We start from the raw sequence: 24074 nt of genomic DNA, 5'->3' as shown, positions 1-24074 counted from the left end.
TTTGTTTTTGACTGAAGGACTCTACAGTTAAGAAAGTAGTCATCTCACATAGGAAGTTTAGGAAGACCGTGGTAACTACAGCTTACAGTTGGGGGATCAAATAGCTGTGAAAAAAATACTTTCTTAAAAATTATTTAGGGATTATTTATTTATTTTTAAAGATTTTATTTACTTGAGAGAGAGGGAGAGAGAGAGAGAGAAAGTGAGCATGTGCTGGGGGGAGGGGAGAAGGAGAGGGAGAAGCTGGCTCTCCACTGAGCAGGGAGCCCAATGTAGAACTTGATCCCAGGACCCCGGGATCATGACCTGAAACAAAGGCAGACGCTTAACAGACTGAACCACCCAGGTGCCCCAGGGATTATTTATTTTTTATTGAGATATAATTGACATGTAACACTGTGTAAGTTTAAGGTGTACAATGTGTTGATTTGATACATTTATATAACACAATATGATTACCACCAAAGGGGGTCTGTTTCTCCCTCTCCCACCTCCATCACATCACATAATTATTTCATTTTGTAGTGAGAAACATCTTTGTACATATTATGCTTTTCTTTTTTCATACTGGGACTATAAGGTCCTCATGGGGAACAACGAATTTTAAGTCATCAATAAGATGTTACTCACCATGTTTCACACAAGGAAAATACTGGTAAGATAAAAGTATGAACATGTAAAAGTGCTACTTTTATTTGTTGCCACTGTAATTTTCAACTAAAATTAGTGAAAACTTTCCTACAATCTTTAAAGTTTAGAGAAACTATGGCCAAAAAACTCTTTTCCCATGTACTATTATTTTAAATGTAGAGCACAAGGACATTCATTGCAAATCATGCTCTCAGGAGCTATAAAATGAAATAAGATTAAAACAAAAACCAACATTAGGATGACACTAATGTAAAGCCTTACTACTAAACAATATTAAAAGTATTTCAGAACTTTAAGTGGAAATAAACCTGATTTAAGAGATGTACTGCACGAACTCATAATTCACATTAAGTCATAAAAAAGAGAAAAAGTATTTCTCTGAGTTCTGCACACATATTTCAACTGTGAAGTATTTAAAGTAATTTGGACAATATTTAACAGTGACCCATCCTCCAAATTAATCAGTGGGTTTTCTTTCAATTACTAATCAGATGAACTTCCTTCAGATTATTCTTTCAAGTTTACCTTCCAACAAAAACTATTTCTTACAATAATAACGATGATGATGATGACGATAATGATTTCCAACAAAGCTTATTATCTGTATTTTAAAAACCAAAAGAAACATCTTAGGATTTTCAAAATTTTGAAACTTAAGAAACCAATAACTTACATTTGGACAAACATGTAAGATAAGCAGTTATTGCATAAACAGCTATCCACAGTCTTCATCATTAATACAAAAGCTTTAAATTAGTCTTTTTACCTTTTATTTCCAATAAGCATAATGACCATGTTGGAATTGGAATGCTGGCGGGCATCCTCTAACCAGGTTGTCAAGTGGTTGAATGTATCTCTCCTAAATATAAAAGAAAATTTGATTACTATTTTCAAAGTGTTTCCCCAGTAGTGTACAATGAACAGTATACATTCCATTAAAAGTAACTATTTTTAGCCATATCCACTTATGTAATGAGAAACAGATCTCAAGTACAGTATCTGGAAATTAAATGTAACCTTGCTTTGGAAAATTCCAATGTATAAACAATATTACCAAATTGATTAACTTGGGGGTGCTTATTTATATAAGAAAACAATTTTGTTGCAGATCTCTGTAGTAAATTTAAATTTAATTAAAGACACACAAGTTTTAAAGTCAGATAGCCAGGGAATAAAGGCAAAACCATACTTTTGTAACTGGCAATCATGTTTATTTAGAGAAAGTCTCTGCATTGACCAAATGAACGGATACATTTCCAAGTTCTCACCTTGTAATATCATACACTAGTAAAGCCCCTGCTGCACCTCTGTAATATGACCTCGTGATGGAACGAAAGGACTCTTGCCCTGCCTGTGAGGAAAGAAAAGGTTGAGAGTTTTCTTTAATAAAAACTGTCATCTACATTTTCTTTTTATTCATATATAGGATATGGGCATGTAGGGAATGAGCGTGTAAAGGAAAAGAAAACTTAACTTCACCAGTCTTAGGAAAAAGTCACAAAATACCACTATTGCTCAAAGTCAACCAGACGCACATGCACCCCCCACCCCCCCAACAAGACCTCTAAACCTTTTTTGGCAATCCCTGACAACCCAATTTACTGAATGGCTTCACAATACATGAATCATTATTAGGACACAGAATGGACTCCTAGCAACTAAGCTCTGAAGACAAATTTGAAAGGAAGCAAATAACCCAGAGCCTCACATTTGAATTCAATAACCCACTCCCTGGGGCAGCTGTTGACACTAGAATAAATAAAGTCCATTGTAAATAAATGATGAATGACATCTTTACGCCCACCATCTGCTGGTGTAAAGGTTGTTGGAAGGCCAAGGATGCAGATTTTATCAGTTATATCATAAACTGCAGTGAGCTTTCAACAGTCATCAGATGGAATTCTTTGAGCAATCATTTTATTATGAAAAACAGAAAATGGTTCTGAATTTAATTTATATATTTTTTTCTCCACACTTAATCAATTTCCTCTGTATGTGATATACAATGCTTGTCAAAAGGCAACAGGATGTAGAAGTCATCTTTATATCCACTTGTGAAAACAGACTTCAGAGATTATGCAAAATTAGTTAATTTCTCTCTTTTACTGGTGGCACTAATGTTCTGGTTTTTAAAAAGGCTGGTAAGGAATATACATACTGCCTCTGAGTTTAAAATTGAGATGGCTCTTATCAAAAATACTTTTGCATTTTTAATCACTTTTCTACTTTTGAGAAAAAAATAAATATGTAAATTAAGTAAACACAAAGCCAGTTTTCACAATTTTTGTATTCAAATCCACTAACCTGGAAAACATTCATGTTTGTATGCTGAATTTTGATCTTTCAGTGTAACTACGAAGCCCTTCCACCCCTCAGAACTCACACAGACCAAGTTCTGCCTTGTTCTAATACTCCACACACTTCCTTGTTCTTCTTGGCCCTGGCAACATACCCTCTCCTCTCCCTCCCATACCCCCCACCCCAGCGCCTAGCACTGGGTTTGGCACACGGCAGGCATGCAGAGAAAGCCTTTCCAATGAAAGAATGAATCCTAATGTCTTAATCAAGTGCACAAAATGGTCATTACTCTCATCCCACCTAAATAAGTGGACATCAGTAAATACTAACATGCTAAGATACAGTAAAAATAACTTCTCTTAAGTGGAAACTAAAGCTTAGGCCCTCTCTTGGTAACTTGCAAGCAATTCTGGCACATTGAAATAATGTCTTAGGCTAAACTGAAAACTGAGAAAGCCATCACACAAAAGAACTGTACAAATAACCAACTCATTTCATAGTTTGAGGTTAAAACATTAGATGATACTAGTTGGAAGCACGACATTTCATTAAAATTATTTTTGTATAATTTATTGAGATGTATCTTTCCAAAAAAGTTCTTTTAATGAATCCAAGTTCAAAATATAAGCATTATGGGAATTTCTTTTTTAACTGCTTAGCACGGGAAAACTAAGGACTACATTTTTAAGAGATTTATTTCACTGGGAATTACATATACCAACTAAGGAGTCTTGGTAATACAAAAAAGGCAATTTTTTCTTTAGTTAGTCATCAGGTTTAGCGCTCTAAATATTGAGAAAAGGCAAAAGTCCTTTAAAACAATCTTGCAGGGACATTTTGTGAAATGAGTTAAAATGAATACACTGTCAAGAGGAATACCACTGTAAGATTTAAAACTTCAGTGTTTATAGCTCAGATAAAAAAACAGTAAAAGGGAACACATTTTTATTATTTCTTTTTAATATTTTATTTATTTATTTGTCAGAGAGAGAGAGAGAGAGTGCACAAGCAGGGGGAGCAGCAAGCAGAGGGAGAAGCAGGCTCTCCGCTGAGCAAGGAGCCCAATGCAGGACTTGATCCCAGTACCCTGGGATCATGACCTGAGCTGAAGGCAGAGGCTTAACCGATTGAGCCACCCAGGCGTCCCGGGAAAACAGATTTTTAAAAAGGAGAACAGCACATGTCTATACACCATTCTCATTCTTCCTATATTGCTTTACCAAGAACATGTTATAATATGAAAATACTGTATATAATGGATCACTTTATACTGAATCCATTCAATCTGGTTTTGCCTACCATTACAAATTAAGCAAAAACTCGAGCAAATAAAAATCAAACATTCCAAGTAAGGTCTATGAACATAACCATGCATCTTAAAATCTATGATTACTTTAAAATAAGCAAAGATCAGTATTCAGAAGTTTCTGAATTCTTGAGACCTGCCTGGTAAGAAAGACACCCCACACACTGGCCTAGTCTCTCTATTAATGGTATTGATACCCTTGAAACAAATCTTGCCCAGTTAAGTCAACCTAACGTGGGACTCGAACTCATGGCCCCAAGATCAAGAGTAGCATGCTCTATTGACTAAGCCAGCCAGGCACCCCTAGCCCGTACCTTTAAAAGTGATTTCCAACTGCCTGATAAAGATCCCCCAATTTCACTTCCCCATTTGCCTGAGTCTTTCTCTTGCCAACAATTTTTGTGGTAACCTGGCTGGGAATTTAACTCCTCTTCTTCTCCTGTTACCTCCATAACATACAACTTTATACACAGTAAGCTACTGCTCAAATATTTCTAAATACCCTGGTTTTAAGTCTTAAGCTCTTGGGAATCTGCTATTTGTTTCTCTAGAACCTTATCTTCTTTAATAAAAGTCTTGTTCATAAAGCCAATCTGTTTTCCTACTGATATCATGCCCGTACTCTGAATATTCCTGCTTTTGGGCTTGTGTAACTCTGCCTGAGAAACTATTTTCCTCCACCTACCCAATTTCCCTTCTCCTTGAGGACCTGCTCAAACTCCCTGATTCTCTCACAAAGCTAGGAAGCTTGCCTACTATAGCCCATAGTTACCCATTTCTCCTCACAAACCCAAGAGCACTTCCATGTGATCATTTGGTTCTAGTACTGTTGATTATATAAAAGGTACACACTGCTCAAATGCTGGTCTTGTTTCCTCTTTAGTTCTCTTTGAGGGATAGCCTAACTCAGAATACTCAAGTCTATACAGTAGGCACTCACATTATGTTATCTTGACTGATCCCAAAGGGCCAATAAAGTTAGAAAATCAAGATCTGTGAGAATGAGTATTAGATAATACCTCTACTTTCATTGTTGATGATTTCTCTAACAATTCCAGCTACAAAGAACCCAGCCAAGAACCAAAAAGAAGAAAAGGACTTATAAGTAGCCAAGTAAGTTGTCCAGTGCCCAAGAATAAAATCTTGGGTACTTTTTACTAAAGATTCAACTTAAAAATCTAGACCTGTAATCAAGTAACTGCTATCATTCAGGAAAAAAGATTTTGAAATGAACACACATGAACAAAACTTTTCTTTTGGATGACAATAACATTAGTAAAAGTCAAAGTGATTTTTAGGCTGCCTGGGTCCACAGCAAGATAAAAAGTCAACCTGGACTATTTAAGTCTAGGCTTTCTAAGGGAGTCTCCTGCAGAAACAAAAGTGGATCATCCTGAGAAGAGAAACAGGATTGTTAATATCTAGAAAGAATAGCGATTTTAAATTCTTTAAAAAATTAAGCATATTTACTTTGAAAAAGAAAGGATTTCAGATTCTTTTAACACTGCCATAATAAGAGAAACTGGAGACTACAGGTGGGAAGTAAATATTCGTGTAGAATGAAATGTCTAAGATAGTTTCCCGTCCCTGTAGTTGTTCAAGAGAAGGCTGATGAATAGCTGCCACAGGAGGCAAAAGCCTCTCCACCCCTGGGCTTGTGGGGCTGGGAGTGGAGAGGAGTGGCAGAGGTGGAACTGGGTCCTGGTGCTTGGTTCCAGGCCCTTTCCCTGGTCGCACTGAATTCTGGTCAGCCATCCTTAGCACCCCACTGATATATAAAAACACTCATTGTTTGGGGTAAGAAGTTGGGTATAAATGGATACATTTTACAAAGGACCAAAAAAATGCCTGTAATTTGCTGAGAAGGTACTTTCAGCATATAGGTCACACACAACTATTTTTATACAGTTCCAATGTCTCATTTGAGGGGGAAAATATTGGTAAATCTAAAATATTTTGAGGGAAGTTGAGCAGAAACATGGACTTAAAACATCCATACTATAAATCTGGGGGGAGAGAATAAAATTTATTTGGATATACTAGGAAGGCAACTGAAAATGTGACAAAAAACAAAAAGAGGAGTAAGAATAAAAAAAGGCGGGGAAAGGCTGGATGAGGGTCTAAGAGTGAGAATGGACTTCTTAGGCCCTCGTTCCATCAGTCAAGGAGTAAGAACTGGGTGCAACTTGTTTTCTTCTTTGACTCACCCTGACAGAAACTAAGAATATCACACATTTGACTTTTGACCAAAGAAAAAAAGTTACACAGGGCCAAAGGAAAGTGCTTTATGGGAGGCACTGATAAACTGTTACCACAGCTTGCAGCAAGGCCTCTGGGGAGGATCTCCTGGCAACTATACTTACTATTTTCAAAACAAAGCAAAGATGCTGGATGGTGGATGTGGAAATCTTGCAAGGAAAACTTATTTTTACTTTTTGTGAATGGAAATGGATATACAGTGGATGACAAACATCCCAAGATACTGGGACTTAGTCACTGGGGGAGAAAAAATCATTTCTTTAAGGCTGATGAAACAATAATATTTGGCAAATTTTTGTCTGAAGGATCCTAGGATGGTTTTGTAAATGTCCTGGGCCAGAAAAAGACATTATCCTTGCTACTAAAAATGTAGTTTCCTATCCAAAGGTATAGACATTTGATGATATGGGAAACTGTGTTCCATTCAGATATAAAACTAAGTGTGGAACCAACCTTAATGTGTGTCAGATAATGTCTATTAGAGAGTTTTGGAAGTTAGGTGAAAGAAGAAAACCATGGACAGTAAGAGGCAAACCTCTAAGGCAGAGACTCAAGAAGCAATTTTCAAAAGTAAATAGAGTTGTTTGAACATTCTTTAAAATCTGAAACAGGCTATTGTGTTCCTAGCACCCTCCATGTGGAAGCCCCGGAATTCTTTTTTGGGAGTCATGATGTCTTCAAAGGTACTAGTCTCCTCTTTTAGATAGAGAGAAGACTTCCTCTGCCTTTACAGAGGAAGTGTGAGCAAGGTTTGTTTGTTTGTTTTCTTCTCTATTTCCCTTTCATACTGGTCCAAAATAAGTAATTACTACAGATTTCTTCTGAAAGATCACTGCAGTATAAAATAATCAACTCATAAGCTAAGGTGGGGGGAAAAAGGCAGGACTAGTTAATCTATAAAAGAAACAACTGGGGGAATGAATGACTTTTTCAAGTTTCAAAAATTGGAGGGCAGGGGATTATTTAATAGAACACCTTAGGGATAGAAGAATGACTGAATACACTAGAATAAACTACAATGAAGTCGTTTGTGCCTCTAACGTCACATACTTTTCATTACAGTATCAATCTTCCCTCTGGAACTATGTACTTTAGTAATAATGTCTTTTTTTTTTTTAAGATTTTATTTATTTATTTGACAGAGAGAGACACACCGAGAGAAGGAACACAAGCAGGGGGGTGGGAGAGGGAGAAGAAGGCTTCCCGCCGAGCAGGGGGCCCGATGCAGGACTCGACCCCAGGACCCTGGGATCATGACCTGGGCCGAAGGCAGACGCTCAACGACTGAGCCACCCAGGCACCCCAGTAATGATGTCTCTTGAACATATCCAATGATCCTACCAGCTGCTTAGAATGAGATGCTTTACTCATTCATTCAATAAAATCTACCAAACATTTTATCAGTCAACAATCTATGAATGTAGACACAAAGCTGAGTACAATACAGATGGTCCTTTCCCTCATGCTTATTCTGAGGAGGGTAAACAAACAACTATAGTAACAGCAGGGTCAGAGCTCCAACAAAAATATGCATAAAATACTATGGGGAGACTCAGCTAACCCATGGGTGTCAGAAAGGCTCCACAACAGTTGACATCTGAGCTGGTCTTAAATGGAAAAAGGGAGTAAAGTACTTCGAGCAAAGCAAGTATTCATGCACAGTACAAGGTATGAAAAATGTGTTTATTATAGAATAGCAAGTAGTCTGGTTCACACTTCACTGTACTGGTTGGTTGATTAGGTAAAAAAGCAACCTAGCTTATGCAAAACAATCAGTTCTGAAAAAGAAGAGTGAACTCTTTTAATATAGAAGTAGAAAATACTTCCTTTTGGCTGGAGAGCATTAATTTTAAATCTCTAGGAAGGAAGGGACTTTGCATATTTCATTTTTCTCTTTTCCATGCAGTTTTGAAATCATGTTGCCTGAGAGAATATAAATCAAAAAGGTTATGAGACACTACAGGCTCGGGGTCGGGGAGGGACCCTAAGAAACAGTAAAAGCATAAATCTCCACTTAAAAAGAAGAGGTAAGAAACCACAAGAACCTAGAGTCCAATGTATAACTCTGGGACAGAGCAAGATAGAGATGTAGAGTTTTCCATTTCAGGGACGATTATGTGATACGCAGAAAGGGTAAGGAAACCTCGGTCTCACGACAGCCTGCAGCAACTTTCTTGGTCTTCTTGAGAATCAAGTCTGTGAGACTGAATATTCTCCAAGGTTGCTTCCTTCAGTAATTATTATAGGTGACAGGTAAGAAACCAAGACTGAGTGACAAGAGAAAAAAAAACAACAACGGGTATATAATGATAAAGTTCCCCATATTTTACTTTTTAAATTTATTTATTTTTTAGATTTTATTTCTTTGACACAGAGAGAGAGATATCACAAGGGGGGAGGGCAGAGGGAGAGGGAGAAGCAGGCTCCTGGCCGAGCAGAGAGCCTGATGTGGGGCTCGATCCCAGGACCTCGGGATCATGACCTGAGCTGAAGGCACCCAGGTGCCCCAAAATTCCCCGTATTTTATATTTCATTTAATAGTTTAGAGAATATGCTCTTTGTCCTAACAGGTGACCTTTTTTGATCTTTCTCAACTGGGGATCCATGAAGAATTAAGTCTTAATTGCCCTACAGCAGTGGTTCTCAAAGTGTGATCCCAGGACCCCTCAGAGTCCCCGACTCTTTAAGGGTCCATGAGGTCCTCTGTTTCCCAACTACCTATTTGTGTGAGGGTGTATCTTCTTCTATACTCCAACTAAACACACATAAGACTCAAGGAAGAAGCAGATATGAGAATCCAAGCTGTTTTCTATTAAGTAGACAGTGAAGAGATTTTTCAAAATGTAACAAACCAACACTTCTCACTGGAAAAATAAAAGTTTTGTTTTCGAAAAACAGTCAATTTTTTGTTTTGGAAAAACATAGTCAATTCCCATAAAAACTGCTTTGCTTATCCTAACATATGAGTTTATTATGCTTATTTTTTAAAAGATTTTATTTGAGAGAGAGAGAACGAGCACGAGTGTGCACGGCAAAGGGGGGAGGGACAGAGTGGGTGAGAGGGGGGTAGCAGATTCCCCGATGAGCAGGGAGCCTGATGAGGGACTCGATGCCAGAACCCTGGGATCATGATCTGAGCCGAAGGCAGATGCTTAACTGACTGAGCCATCCAGATGCCCCATTATGGTTATTTTTAAATGTCTGCACTGGGCAGGGAGCCTGCCTGAGATTCTCTCCCTCCTCCTCTGCCCCTCCCCCAGCCTTTCTCCCTATCCCTCTCTAAAAAAAAAAAAAAAAAGTTTCTCAATTTTACTATTTACTATGGTAAATACTGATAGCTATAAGGCACATAAGCAAAGGCCCTTTGGGGTCCTCATTAATTTTTAAAAGCATAAAGAAAGGGATTCTGAGACCAAAAAGTTTGAGAACCACTACCTTAAGGCATCCATTGTATGTAATAAAGTAACTTCTCTTTTATGAATTTAAGTTGGGAGAATAGAGAAAACAGTCACTCAAATCCTGTTCTGTGGTTCAAATCCCAGGTCGAGCCCCGCACTAGGCTCCCTGCTCAGCGGGGAGCCTGCTTCTCCCTCTCCCACTGCCCCCTGGCTTGTGCTCTCTCTATCCAAAAAAACAAAAGGCCATACAGCCTGGCAGGGAATGGAACAGGCACTCAGTGACTATAAGTGCGAGAAGCAAGGTGGCTTCAAGTGGTTGGGACTAAATCAAACTTTTTATTTTTTAATTTTTTAAAAAAAATTTTATTTGAGAGAGAGAGAGTGTGAGAGTGTGAGCACACGCGTGCACAGGCAGGGGGAGCGGTAGGCAGGCAGGCAGGCAGAGGGAGAGAAGAAGCAGGCTCCTGACTGAGCTGAGAGCCCGATGCGGGACACAATCCCAGGATCCCGGGATCATGACCTGAGCTGAAGGCAGACGCTTAACCGACTGAGCCACCCAGGCGCCTCGCAAACTTTTATTTTTAAATCAAACGTTTAATATTAACAAACTGTCAGATCAAGTGACTCTACAGGGTTTACATTCGTTATTTTATCTCATACGTGTACTTTAAATACGCTGCTGCTTTATTTTCTTAAAAACATAGTTTCTAGAGCATTTCCACTTAAGACCACATAGCCTGAGCATTTGTTCAGATATGTTCACTAACACCCAACACCTGCAGTACACCTGTTGAAAAACGCTGCATAAGATAACCTAATCTTTTCTGGCACCACATTTCATCTCATGACTGCAGGGGTGTTGGTATCCAACAAACCATAATAGGCATAAAATGACATTAAAACAAAACAAAACATATACTGTACTTTCACAAAACAACTTTATTGAGGGCATACAATGTATTTACTATACTTACCGTATCCCATATCTGAAGTTTTATCTGTTTCCCATCAATAGTTATCATTCGAGCACCAAACTCTACACCTGAACAGACAAAAAATGACTTGTTACACAAACTAGAAGGACTATATTTCACATTTAAGGATTTTTAAAAAAGGATGTCTTTTTCCAGGACATACTATGCCAGGTGATACATAGATAAACTTTAACAAATATCGCTCCTATCCTTAGAAAACATATAATCGAAGGCAGAGGTGCTAAAAAGCATAAGGTAAAGACACAATTAAAATACTAAGATATTCAAGTCTAGTACAGTTAGAAAACAAACTGTGGTCTTCCTGTTTCACAGGCTCAATAATATAAAAACAACTAGAAGTGAGATTCAAGAACCATAATTATTAGTAACAAATACTAAAATTTCTTAAAAACTAGTAATGTGGTATAAAAATCACTGAAAGGGATAAATGCACTTCAACATCACAGTTTTGGTTCCCAGTGTGGGTTATCAACTAGAAAAGAAATCTCCAAATCTACCCAGGAGCGATAACCATTGTTTAAACATACTTCCGAACATTGCTCCATAGGTAGCATATTCTGTGTATACACACAAAAGTATACAATTTATATAAATGGGACCATATAAATGCTGTTCTGCAATCTGCTTTTCAGTCAATAACATAAACATTATTCCAGATCACAAATCTCATTACACATCAATAAATATATAAAACTATGCCATTATTTTTGATGGCTGCATAATAAGCCAACTTTACTGAGCTGGTACTCTATTGCTACAAATTCAGGTCATTCCCAAATTTTCACTAAGTAGTTAAAATGGAAATGAACTTTCTGCATACTTTTTTCAGCCAATGATTATGATTTTAGGCAAATTACAGGAAACAGAATTGTAGGTCAAAGGGAGTATATACTTTACACTTACAAGTTAACTACTTAGGCTTTTTTCCTTCATTTATCATCTTTTTTTGAAAGCACTCAGGCAATCATCAAAACAGGAGGAGGAGAAAAGAGGATAATTTCAGAACAGCACACAGCTGTGAAGGAGATTCTGAAAGAAGTCTATCACATATATTACACCAAGTCATTACTGCTTGAAGTGTGCTCTATCAGTATTTAGATCAGAGTCAGGGTGAAGGGAAGACACACATGGTCCTCAGAAACCAGATGTCATCCTGGCAGAAAAACAGCTTCTAGTTGCCCAGGGAAGGGCATACTGCCCAGTGTCAGAATTCCATTTCAGCATCTCCTGTAATTCCCCCAACCATGATCAGGAGGATGGGATAGACAGGTAATTTGTCCTTTCATGATATGTAACTTGAAGGTTTTAGTCTACATTTTAATACTGATTCCATCCTAGGGACATAGCCAATACCAAAAAACTAATGGTATGTTTCTCAGCCTCAGAAATAAAGAAAAGGTAGAGACTAGGCTCAGGAGTCATGATGTACTAGAATGAAAAATGCAAAATTCCAAAATTATGCCATATAAAATCATTTTTTATATCTACCTAACTATATATTCATTACAAATACATGTACATACATACATACATATATTCACATGTATTCTGTGCTGCAAGGTGGGAGACACACAAAACAACCACCCATCAGCTTACCATTAATGACATGAAAACGAGAGTAGCTGAGGGGAGAAACCAGTGGCTAAATATTATACAAATGTTCTTTGAGGTGTCAGTATTTAAAAGGAATGTACTAATATACAAAATTCTACATAGCTAGACATTTAACTAGGTGGGAGCCTTTTCATGACTCTATTGTTTCTAGCCACAAACGAGAGAGAGAAATCCTGTTTTTCCTTTCATTGTCATAGGCGAGCTTTTAACCATAATCCGAAAATGATGCACTGTTCACCGGGATTAAAGATTTCTTCAACCCAACGCATAATGTCAAATTTCACAAACAACAACAACAACAACAAACAACTAAAAACTAGAAATAGACCCTTGGACTGATACCAAGGTTGGACAGGCAAGGCAAGCAAGGGCAAGCAGATGCTCCTTCTCGGGAACTGACATCTTGAGCACAGGGACACAGATATGACAAGTGACCAGCATGCATTCTGTCCCAGCAGATGAAAGGCGCAGAAAAGCTCCTGCTTCCTGGCCCCTCACATGCTTCATTCCTGCCCACTCCCAAGTCCAAGGCTTCCCTCTTCTGTAGGTTCTATATAAAACTCCAGGTATTCTAATATATATCCCCTTTTGCTTAACTTAGCCACAATTGCATTTTGGTACATTTATCTCTTTATTCAAGGTAATAAAGGTTGTTTGAAACGAAACAAAAACAATCTGATTTCAGCTTCAGAACCGTAACTCTTTCTCATTTACCTACTTGTAACTGGGCTCAATGCGGGTTTTACCTTTGTAGTCTATGTGGCAAAAGAAAATACTGAAACCTAAATGTCCTGTAAGACTCGGTAACACACAAAAAACTGAAAACCTTATTTCTCTTCTGCATTATTAAAATTTTTTAATCTTTTTCCTTAAGTATATACATATGCTTGAGAATCCCATTTTCCCTATCTTTTTTTCAAGGGATAAACCATCATCCTCTATGCCCTTGAGGCTCTCTTCCCAGATACATTTTCAATTAACAGCCAATTTGGCAGCCAGAGAAATTGTCTGTGGAGCCAAATGCAAGAAGGCCTCATTTACCTGACATTGTTAGGGAGCAATTCTGATTTTTTCAGATATGTTATTCACTTGCAACCTTCCAGAACAAAATACTCTGAATGTAAATACATACACTTTTTACCTCTCTCTAGATCATTATCATCCTTACATAGTAAGAACTTGAAACCTTGCAGAGTAACCATTTATTGAGCATTCAATGATCGATACCTACTAACTGTGGGACCTTGGGCAAATTGTTAAATCTCTTCTGCGTCATAGTTTTCTTATCGTAAAATGGTATAAATGATACCCATCTCCTAAGACTTTTTTCAAGACTAAAATGGTTATTACACACAAAAACACAACAGTGTTTGGCATAAAGTACTCAGTATGTGTGAGCTATTATTATTATTATTCCATACTGTACACCAAAATTTCTAAACCACCACTCATATAAACTAATGATGACAGCCTGTTTGAGAAAGAGCCACCTATTGGAGCCAGGTGATTGTGGGGCTGCCAAAGCAGAGAGCAGAGGTAGACCAGCAAGAGAACATATGGACTTGTTCCAGGACCTAGACGTTATAGAGGTTCAAAACAGGGACTTGTGGGAAGAAGACTTTATTCCCCTAATTCTGGAAACAAGAGGAAAATGAGATATTAAAGAGTAGTTCCCCTAATTTTCTATGAAAAATGAACAGCACATGCCATACTTAAAGGTAAACCACTAGAGAAATTCAAATTACAGAGAAAATGATTATAATGCCCTCAACTTGTACATTATTCTAGAGATTTTGGTCACAAATTACAAGAACAAAACTAAAAGGTGCAAATGTTAGCTAAAGAAAAAATTATGACTTACAGATATGACCAGGCTACCCAGAGCATGCAAACTAAGTAAACAAAAATAATGGTGGAAAAAAACCTCTATCCACAATAGTAATGAAACCTATAAAATACCAAAATAAACTTAAAAAAAGCACAAGGCCTGTATGAAGAAAATTATAAAACTTTACTGAAGGGCATTAAAAAAGTTGGAAAAAATGAAAACACACGTGTATATAAACAGGTGATCTTAATATACTAAAAAATGTAAATTGTCTCCAAATTAACCCATAAATAAAATTCTTCTCAACCTTTAAAAGCCTCACTAGAAATTTTGCATTTTGGCAAACTGAGACTAAATTTCATTTGGAAGAACAAATTCACAAGAATGATCAAGAAAACTTAGAAAAGGAAAAATGCCCATCACAAATTAAGTAGACTACAGTTACTATAAATATCACTGTGATATTTTCTCATGAAAGAGGGGGGAAAAAAAACAACCCCAAAACAAAAAGAAAAACCCCTAAACATAAATGGAATAGATTTGAGAGCACCCTAACAGGCTTGCTTACATATGGAGATTTAGCATAGGATAGAGGTAATAGTTCAAACAGGAAAGAAAGATGGCTTATTTAATTAATAGTATGGGGCCACATGTTATACGTGGATTAAAGAAAATCATATACATGGCCATATACCAGATAGGGTACAAATTTATAGTATTCGAAAAATAATTAAGAGAATATTATATAAGTTTTGTATTGGGGAGCCTTCCTTAATAAGGCCTGAAAGATATAAAGAAAAACATCAAAGGATCTAACAAAACAAAAAACAAACTAGTACTAGAAGGGGCAAAGATAAAAACAGGCAATTCAAAGAGAAAAGACATAGAAGTAGTTCTTAAACATATAAAAAATGCTCAGCCTCACTAAAAATTCAGGAACTGGAAAGTAAAAAAAAACACTTTTCTCTCTCCATTTCACAGAGTAATAACACAGAAGCAGCAGCGAAGGGCAAGGACAAACAGCAACAGGTACTTTTTTCAGTACTCCGGTGGAGGGAGTGCAAACCAGAATAGCTTTGTGTGATTGCTTATGAATACATTTTAAAATTCTAGAAGGCGACATACACACCAGTGGATGCTGGAGGGCCAAAGGCAAGTCATACGGGGAATTTAACTTTCTCTGGATTTTTAACAATGTTTTCATAATAACCACACCCTGTCAAGAAAATACATTTACATTTTATTATTCAGGTAACATAGACTTTGTGAGCTCTAAATTAGATGTTCACAGGTCCTCTAAACTACCTTCCTAGTTCTTGGCAATGTTATTTTAGGTAACTAGAGTTATCTCAGAAAACTGAATCCCAAATAAATGAGATGCGTTTTTAACTGATTTGTGGGAAGCCAGATACAAGAAATAATGCTTTGATTCTACCACCTTTCCCCCCAATGACTACTCTCAGTCATTTCTTATAGGATGACTAGTTTAAGAACGTGGGGGAGATAGGCAGGAAGATGGCATCAACATATAAATGGCCTGGCCTCTAGATCAGTGTTTGTCAAACTGTCCATTAGTAGGTAGTCAAATAAATGTAGTGGGAATTAGTGGACTGTAACTAGAATTATCTCTATACAATGTAATTAAACAGCATTAAACAAATGTACCCATCAAGAACTGTAATGTTAAATGTTACTTTATGAAGCTTTCTACCCAGACAGATAGTATATTCTAAATATAGAATCCTTATATGTACCAGGCCCTGGAGATACAGCAATGAACAAAACAGATAACTCTGCTATCATGAACTTAACTTTTATACTGGAGGGAGACAATATACACTTAAAATCACTTATATAAAAAGTTAAGGAGAAAAATCTAGGCGAGAGGATGGGTATGAGGGTGTGTGCGTGCATACAGGTACACTTGCGAAGACGTAGCAGGAAAAAAATCAGGAGCTGTTTGGATCACGTTAAATGATCACCTAAGAGAAAGGAGAATGCTGAGGCAGCAGCTGGATATGTACACATGGGGAGGAGAGAGCCTAGTCGGAGTGAATTCAAAAAAGAATGAGGGGAGGAGAAAAACGAGAGATAGAAAATACAAACAATTCTTTCTGAGGACTTTTGCTAAAAGGGAACAAAAGGATTGAAAGCTGGAAAAGGTAAGTCATGAAAAATGACAATCAAAAAGGGAAAAATGAATGACACCTAGGAGAAAAAAGAACTGCTGAAGCAGTGTTCTTGAGCAGGCCTTGGCTAGCATCTCCTAGTTCATCCAGGTAGCAAGGAAAAGGTGGAGTTTATGGGCCCAACACAGGTAGGTAGGTCTACGTGGTGATGGAGACTTGTGAAAATGCTCCTCTGCTTGCCTCTATTTTCTGAAATAGAGACCAAGGTTATTATAGGAGAGAAAGAAAGGTGCTGCATGCTTCAAGAGCAAGAAGGTCTAACACAGTTGTACAGGGCAGTGGAAAATGAATGGACTGGGAATAAAGTGTAATTGTCAAGCAGCTGGAAGTTAGTGTCTAAGAAATTAACAGGACATTAGTTAGCATAGCTCTGTGTTCTTCTCCAAGCAGGATGGAGTGGGTAGTCAGATTTTACTTATGGGTTAGCCACAAGAATGTGATGAAGCAAAGGAGGGGACGGGGGATTGAGGGTGCATGCAGGAGTGATTAGAATGACTTAATTACAGTGGCTAGAATTAAAGCTGGGTAAGGAGGGGAGCAGGACCACCAGAGGCGTGAGAGTAGAAAGACAGTAGGATCAATGGATTATAGGACTGATGGGCCAAATAAATCGTTAGTGTTAGCAACTAGAGGGTGTGAGTTGGAAGGATGGGAGAACAGTCAAAAGGCCAGATGCATGAAACAGATTCTGGAGTGCTTCCGGATACTGGTAATGCACAGGTCCTGGGCGTGACTATGGGAGTGAGTAGCTGAGGCAGAGGGGAAGCAAGATCACAGGAGGAGAGGAAGTAAAGCAACTGAGAGGCCAGGATGTGTGTGTGTGTGGCGGGGGGGAATGGGGGGTGCACTCACATGTATGCATAAGTCAATAATATAAAACAAATTCCTAGCTGGGTAATCAATATTTAAAAGCCACTGCTCCAGTGCTTCTCAAACTTCTCATAGGAATCACTTGGAGATCCTGCTCAAATGCAAAATCTGACTCCGCAGACTCTTTAACAAGCTTCCACAGAATACTGATGCTGCTGGTCAGTGCAACAGCGCTTGAACACACCTTCTGAGTAGCAAGGCTCTAGTCTAGACCTTCAGTGTAACTGGATCCAGGATGCTATTTGTAAACTGCTTCTTTGATTCCTATGTTAACAATTCTCACTGAGACAGTAGTCAAAGGGTAAGGGGTATTTCATAGACTCATCCTTGTCTTTTACTTTCTATGCTCCCCTGTTTAATACTTCTTAGTCATGACCCGACCTTAGCTTTTTCACCTTCTTCTATTCATCAGACAAAGGAAAGTATGCAGCAGAATCAAGAGAATGTCTTATGCCTATTTCAGCAAACACTCCAATGTTCCTTTAAAACAAATACATGCCACTAACCTGAAAAATAAATTGCCACGATGGGTGTCATAAGGTATAGCAGTCAGGGTCCAACCAGAAAAACAGAAACCATATTTAAATATTTAAAACAGAGGGAATTTAATGTAGGGAGTTAGTTACAGGAAAGAAAGAGCTAAGAAGCTCAAAGAAGGGATGGTGAAGAAGCCGAGAGATTAACACCAGCAGGAAAGTGCTACCATCCCGAGGCTGGGGGAACAGAGAATCCGGGGTTGGCAGACCTTAGAAGCCAGACCATCAGTGGGCCTGTCACCACCAGAGGTTGGGGCTAGAGTCTTGGAGGACATAAAGTTAATCCAGGCAGACAGAGAAAAGAAGACGCTTGGCTTCCCTTTGCTTTTAGCCTCCGACCTCCCAAAGCCACCCACCAACAAACCCAGAGGGAAGCCAGCTGGTACAGCTGCGGGACTTACAGTTCCAAACAACCCCCTTTGGTCCACCTCCTCTCTCTCCACATCGGCCTTGCCGATTTCTGACAGCAGGCTTAAGCCCATCCTCTCCTTCTAAGGTGCCCTAACACCTTAGAAATGTATACGAAAACTTCACGAAAAGGGAGACACTTTCGGTTAGTTCCCTATATTAAAACCAACTGAGTCAGGCCTAAGAGACAGCTACCCAGGTTTAGACCATCTGGGCAAAGAGCAGATTCTACACAAAACTGAGCTCACTGAAGTTAAACTATGAAATGAAATAAGGACCAGCATGAAACAATAGTACCTGTTTTACCCTTCATTACTGTATATACTTAAAACTAGTAAAATTAAAATGGAATCTGAATATTCTCATTGATAGGAGCCACTTAGGAAAAGATTTCCACATATCCACAAAGTACATGTGGTTTGGCTGAAAATTATTAATTCATCTAATAATTTGATTAACAAACTCTATGTTTGATTTGATATTCTAAAAATACACAGGACATGAGAATCAACTTGCTTTTAAGGATGATTTAAAGATATCTGTAGAAAATAAGCAGTCACCGGCTGAGAAGATACACCAAGCTATCAGTTATAAAATCAAAGTAGATTTCAGTCTAACAGTTACTGGTAACTGTCTCATTTATTCTTTGCAACTTAGGACACTAAAAATGCCTGCTGGCAGTTTTTCTCAATTAGTAATTATAGGTAAACCTAAAGCATCTACCATGTTGCCCGGCACTGTTCCAATGCTTCACATTTATTAACTCACTTATTGCTCACAGTAACTTTGTGAGATTGGTACCACTATTATTCTCATTTTACAGATAAAAGAAACTGAGGCATGGAGTGGTAATGTGGCTTACCCAGCTAGTTAGTTGCACAGCCTTGATTTGAATCCTGGCAAGCTGGTCTAGTCTCTGATCATACCCCTATGCTATATTGTTTTGCAATCATTTGTTTAATTGTTAAATACAATCAAAATCTTAAAATATTTATGTCTTCCTGCTGTTTTCTGACCACTTTTACAAAGTTGGATAATATTTTTACCATACTCACATATTTTTAAAAAGTGATGGGATGAAACTGCACAGCAACAAATCTAGTTCATGGATTCTTTTTGATTCATCATCAATAGAATGGAACCCCTTTAGCACATTCCATTTCTACTACCCAAAACTTCTGAATGTTTCTCATCTCTTGTATAAAACTTACCGATAGTCAGGTCATGCACTGGCTGAAACCTCTTGTCTGTAAACTGTAGCAATAAGCATGATTTACCAACACCTGAAAGTTAAAAAAATATATATTATGAGACAAAACTCACAAAAATTAAGAAACACTTTACGAAAGCACAGAGAAAGGAGGCAGCTAGGGTTTCTGGTGCTCTGTAAACAATCTAACCAGAAATTCTCGGTGCTCTGATTTCCTGGGAAATTATGGGATTGATGATTCAGGTGGAAGGTGTTAACCAATCCAAAACACCTTTTCATCCTTCGTTATTCATTCGACATTTTAATCTGAAAGGTAAAACTGGCAAGAACTCTTAGGAGACAACCAGGCAGGTCCCCCTAGTAGCCCCTACCACAGTACTCTAGCAATTAAGGGTTAATGCCTTTGTTTTTTTGTGTAGTAGTGAAAATATTTAAAAACAAAGTAATCTCTTTTTGTAGTTTATCTTACCTTCCTACAAACAACCAACCAACCAAATTGGCAGTTAAATGTGTGGGATCTACTTTGCTCTATCTTCTGGCTAATTCATTTCAGGATCAACTCTGGTTTTTTTTTTTTTGTTTTTTTTTTAAGATTTTATTTATCTGAGAGAGAGAGAGAGAGAGAGAGAGCAGGAGCAGGGGGAGGGGCAGAGGGAGAAGCAGGCTCCCCGCTGAGCAGGGAGCCCAATGTTGGCAGGACCTTGGGATCATGACCTGAGCCAAAGGCAGATGCTTAACCAACTGAGCCACCCAGGCGCCCCCAGGATCAACTCTAATCTGAATTGCATCCCTTCACTCTATCACCAAATTACACTTCCCTAAGGTCATGAATAACTTCCACAGTCCTAATTAAAGATACATTTTCTGTATTCATCCTACTCATCCTCTGAGAACTGGTTACTGAATACCACACCATCTTCCTACTCATTTTCAGGCCCTTATCTTCACACTCAACCAACTCTGCTTACTTGAGAGCATCCTGTGCTTCCTTCATTCTTGCACTCAAAAGGCTTTACTGAAATGCTAACTGTGCTTTGCACTTGGGACCTGAAGATACAATCATGTGGAATGTTTCCTTCCTTACAGTCAAGTACAGGTAGAAAAATTAAACATTACAAATGACAACCTATATGAACTGTAATTTGAAATAATTATAACTGCCATTTCAAAGAAGAGAGGACTATGAGGAAGAGTAACAAGATTAATTTAGACTGAAGGGCTGGAGGTCTTTCTGAAGAAGTGACACTTAAACTAAGCTGTTCAAGGTCTTCTAGATTATAAACTCAATGAGAGAAGATGATGAATACCTTGCTGTCTTATGGCAGAGATAAGGCAATTAATGATTTTGCTGAATGATTGGCCCTAGTGTCAAATGTTACAAAGATTGTCAAAATGCCCAGTAAATAAATCAAAGAAATGTGTGTGTATATGGTTATGCTTTGGGAAATACTTTATTTGTTCAAAGTTTTCTGAATGTTTTAACTAAAAATAAACATATTTGACCTTAATTTTCTTCTTTTCTTTTATCCATGATTTCTTTTTTACATTACAAAAGGTGTAAAGCCAAACTCATTTTATCAGATTTCTAGCTCCTCTGAATAGCCTTTCAGATCTAGGATAGAAAGGAAATCATTTTTTAAGTGTGAAGGTACAAAATAAGTGAACATTCGAGATATGAATCTTCAGGTTTTTTTTTTTTAAGATTTAAAAAAAATATTTTTAAGTACAAACATGGGGTTTGAACTCACGATCCCAAGATCAAGAGCCACAGGCTCTAGGACTGAGCCAGTCAGGTGCCCCAAGGGTTTGCTGTTGTTTTTCCAGATTGGGAGGGGGAGGGGGCAGAAGGAGAGGGAGAGACAGAATCTTCAGCAGGCTCCACAACCCTGAGGTCATGACCTGAGCCCAAATCAAGAGCTGGACGCTTAACTGACTGAGCCACCTAGGCAGCCCCCCACCCCTTTTAAGTAGACTTTTTGTTTTTCTTTCCTTTTTTTTTTTTTTTACTTTTTATTTTGAAGAGCAATTTTAGGTTCACTAAAACTAAAAAGTGGGCAGAAAGTACGAAGTTCCCATATACTTTCTGCCCCACAGGAACACAGCCTTTTCCACCAATACTATCTATACCAGAGCCATCACACTTGCTACAATCCATGAGCCTACACTGACACATAACTATCAAAGTCCATAGTTTACATTAGGGTTCACTCTTGGTGTTGTCTATTCTACGGGTTTTGACAAATGTATAATGTATTTACCACTATGGTATCATACAGAATAGTTTCACTGACCTAAAAATCCTCTATGCTCTGCTTATTAGTCCCTCTCTCACCTCCAACCCCTGGGAAATGCTAATCTTTTCACTGTCTCCATAGTTTGCCTCTTCCAGAACGTCATTTAGCTGGAATCAACAGTATATGTAGCCTTTTCAGATTGGCTTCTTTCACTCAGTACCATGTATTTAAGATTCCTGTGTCTTTTCTTCATTTCTATTTTTAAACATCCAAATTTTCCCATGTGGTATACAAAAAAATTATAATTAGAAATCACATTTTATTGTGATTTATTGATTTTTATTGTGAAACCTCAAGAATCATCTAACAGACTGGCAATTATTTAAGTAATACAAGAGCCTAAAAATCTTTCTTACCTCACAACAGAACATGTATTGCTTTAGTGATACTTTAAGTGATACCACTTATTCTGACCAAGTGCTAGTTAAATATAGAAAAGGCTTGCTGATTGGTTCTTCACTTTAAAAACTCCATATTCCTTCTTCAGGTAATCAAGTTATCTTTCACGTTAGAGGGTTTGGGTAATTTGCATCCTTTGCAGGACATCTTTGATTTAATACTTGTCCTTTTTATAATATAAAATTGGCAAAAATCTCCAAGGTTTCTTTCACCAATTTTCCTAAGAGCCTCTCTTAATCCTTGATATTCAGATAGTTCTTTAAAAGCATCCTCCATATCTTTCCTCTTCTTCAGCTATTTATTAGTCTAAATATCAGATCCCCATTCATCAATGGCATTATATGGAATTCAAGCAGTGCTCCAACATTTTTACATACTTCATGAAATCCTATATATTTTGCGGGACTTGTAACTGATTCGTCCTTCATTTTCATAGAGAATGATAGTCAAATATGTTGATTTTCCTGAGGGGAGACACTTAGAAAAGATACATAATGAAGAATAGTTTAAGTGGCCAATGAATATTTTCATGTTATTTTAACTGTACTGTCAAGAACTTTGAAATATTTAAAATTTATGATTCCCAACAACAAATAAACTTATATAAAGCTTCTCTCATGCCAGATACTGTTTTAAGCAATTTACATATGTCAGCTCATTTAATGCTTAAGAACAGCATAACATAGCGGTTATCATTTCTGACTCCAAAGCCATACCACACTCCTCGGGTTCCAACCCCAGCCTTGCCAATCACTATCAACAGAACCTCAAATTAGTTATCTTCTCAGGGCCTCACTTTCCTAATCTGTAAAAAGTAGGCTAATAATACTTATCCCAGATGTTTATTGGGATTATTAAATGAGTTCATGCATTAGGTGCTTAAAACAGTATCTGGCACATAATAAAATTCAATAAAGAATTCAATAAATGTTTGTTACTATTAATGCTACTATTACTTATTACTATGTCTATGTATACTTCAAGCTCCCTAAAAGCAAGAAGCACATTTTATTCATTTTTAGTTTCACAACATGTACTTCCAATGCATGCCAAAATTCAAACTTTCTAGAAATATTTAAGTATGTACTATGTTCTAAGGCTAAGCAACTGGAATATCAGTAAACAATAAGATAAAGGCGTCTGCCCTTCTGGAGTGAGAAGAGACTATGAAAAAACTTTTTTTTTTAAATGTGTGTGTGCATGTTTGTATGTATGTGTATATACTGGGGAGGTGGGGAGTGTGGATGGTTGGATGGATGGATAGATGGATGGATGAAGTGGACGTGGTAGTGCAGAGTGTTATGTGTTATGGTATGGAGAAAAAGCTGAGCAAATATATGAGACCTGGAATACTGGGGGAAAGGAAAAAGGTATTTAAATGAGGTGGTCTCTCACTGGGAAGGTGAGATTTAAGTCAAGACTCGAGGAGGTGAGGAAACAGGCAGGTGGATTACTGAGAGAAGAGCACTTTAGGCTAAGGAGAGGGCTAAAGGGGGCTCAGTCGGTTAAGTGTCTGCCTTCAGCTCGGGTTGTGATCCCAGGGCCTGGGATCGAGTCCAGCATCGGGCCTGCTTCTCCCTCTCCCACACGTGGGCTCTCTCAAATAAAATCTTAAAAAAAAGGGGGGGGGGGCTAGAGAAAAAGCTGTATGTGGAATGTGTTGGAGAAACTGCCATGAAGCCAAATATGGCTACAGCTCAGAAGGCAAGGGAGAGTCCTGCCCCTAAGACGTGAGGTTGCAGGCATCATAGGGCCTGATCTTGCAGACTCCATAGGAATTTTAAAATTTACTTGTGATAAAATGGGTGATTTTTTGGAG

At 37.9% G+C, this 24074-nt stretch overlaps 1 protein-coding gene across 1 annotated transcript in view; it reads right to left on the bottom strand.

Moving 5' to 3' along the window:
* RAB2A (RAB2A, member RAS oncogene family) overlaps positions 1-24074 on the bottom strand; it is an 89364-nt gene that overhangs the window by 37111 nt on the left and 28179 nt on the right. Inside the window, exons 2-5 of the mRNA XM_032421528.1 lie at positions 19564-19635; positions 10887-10954; positions 1920-2002; positions 1418-1510 (exon numbers count right to left, since the gene is read on the bottom strand). Coding sequence (XP_032277419.1) covers positions 1418-1510; positions 1920-2002; positions 10887-10954; positions 19564-19635 — 316 coding nt within the window. The remainder of the gene's footprint in view (positions 1-1417; positions 1511-1919; positions 2003-10886; positions 10955-19563; positions 19636-24074) is intronic.

This window comes from Phoca vitulina, unplaced genomic scaffold (genome assembly GCF_004348235.1).
Source record: "Phoca vitulina isolate PV1807 unplaced genomic scaffold, GSC_HSeal_1.0 scaffold25, whole genome shotgun sequence".
Classification (NCBI taxonomy): domain Eukaryota; kingdom Metazoa; phylum Chordata; class Mammalia; order Carnivora; family Phocidae; genus Phoca; species Phoca vitulina.
The sequence above is the reverse complement of the archived record's forward strand: the minus strand, read 5'-3'. Positions and strand labels throughout refer to the sequence as shown.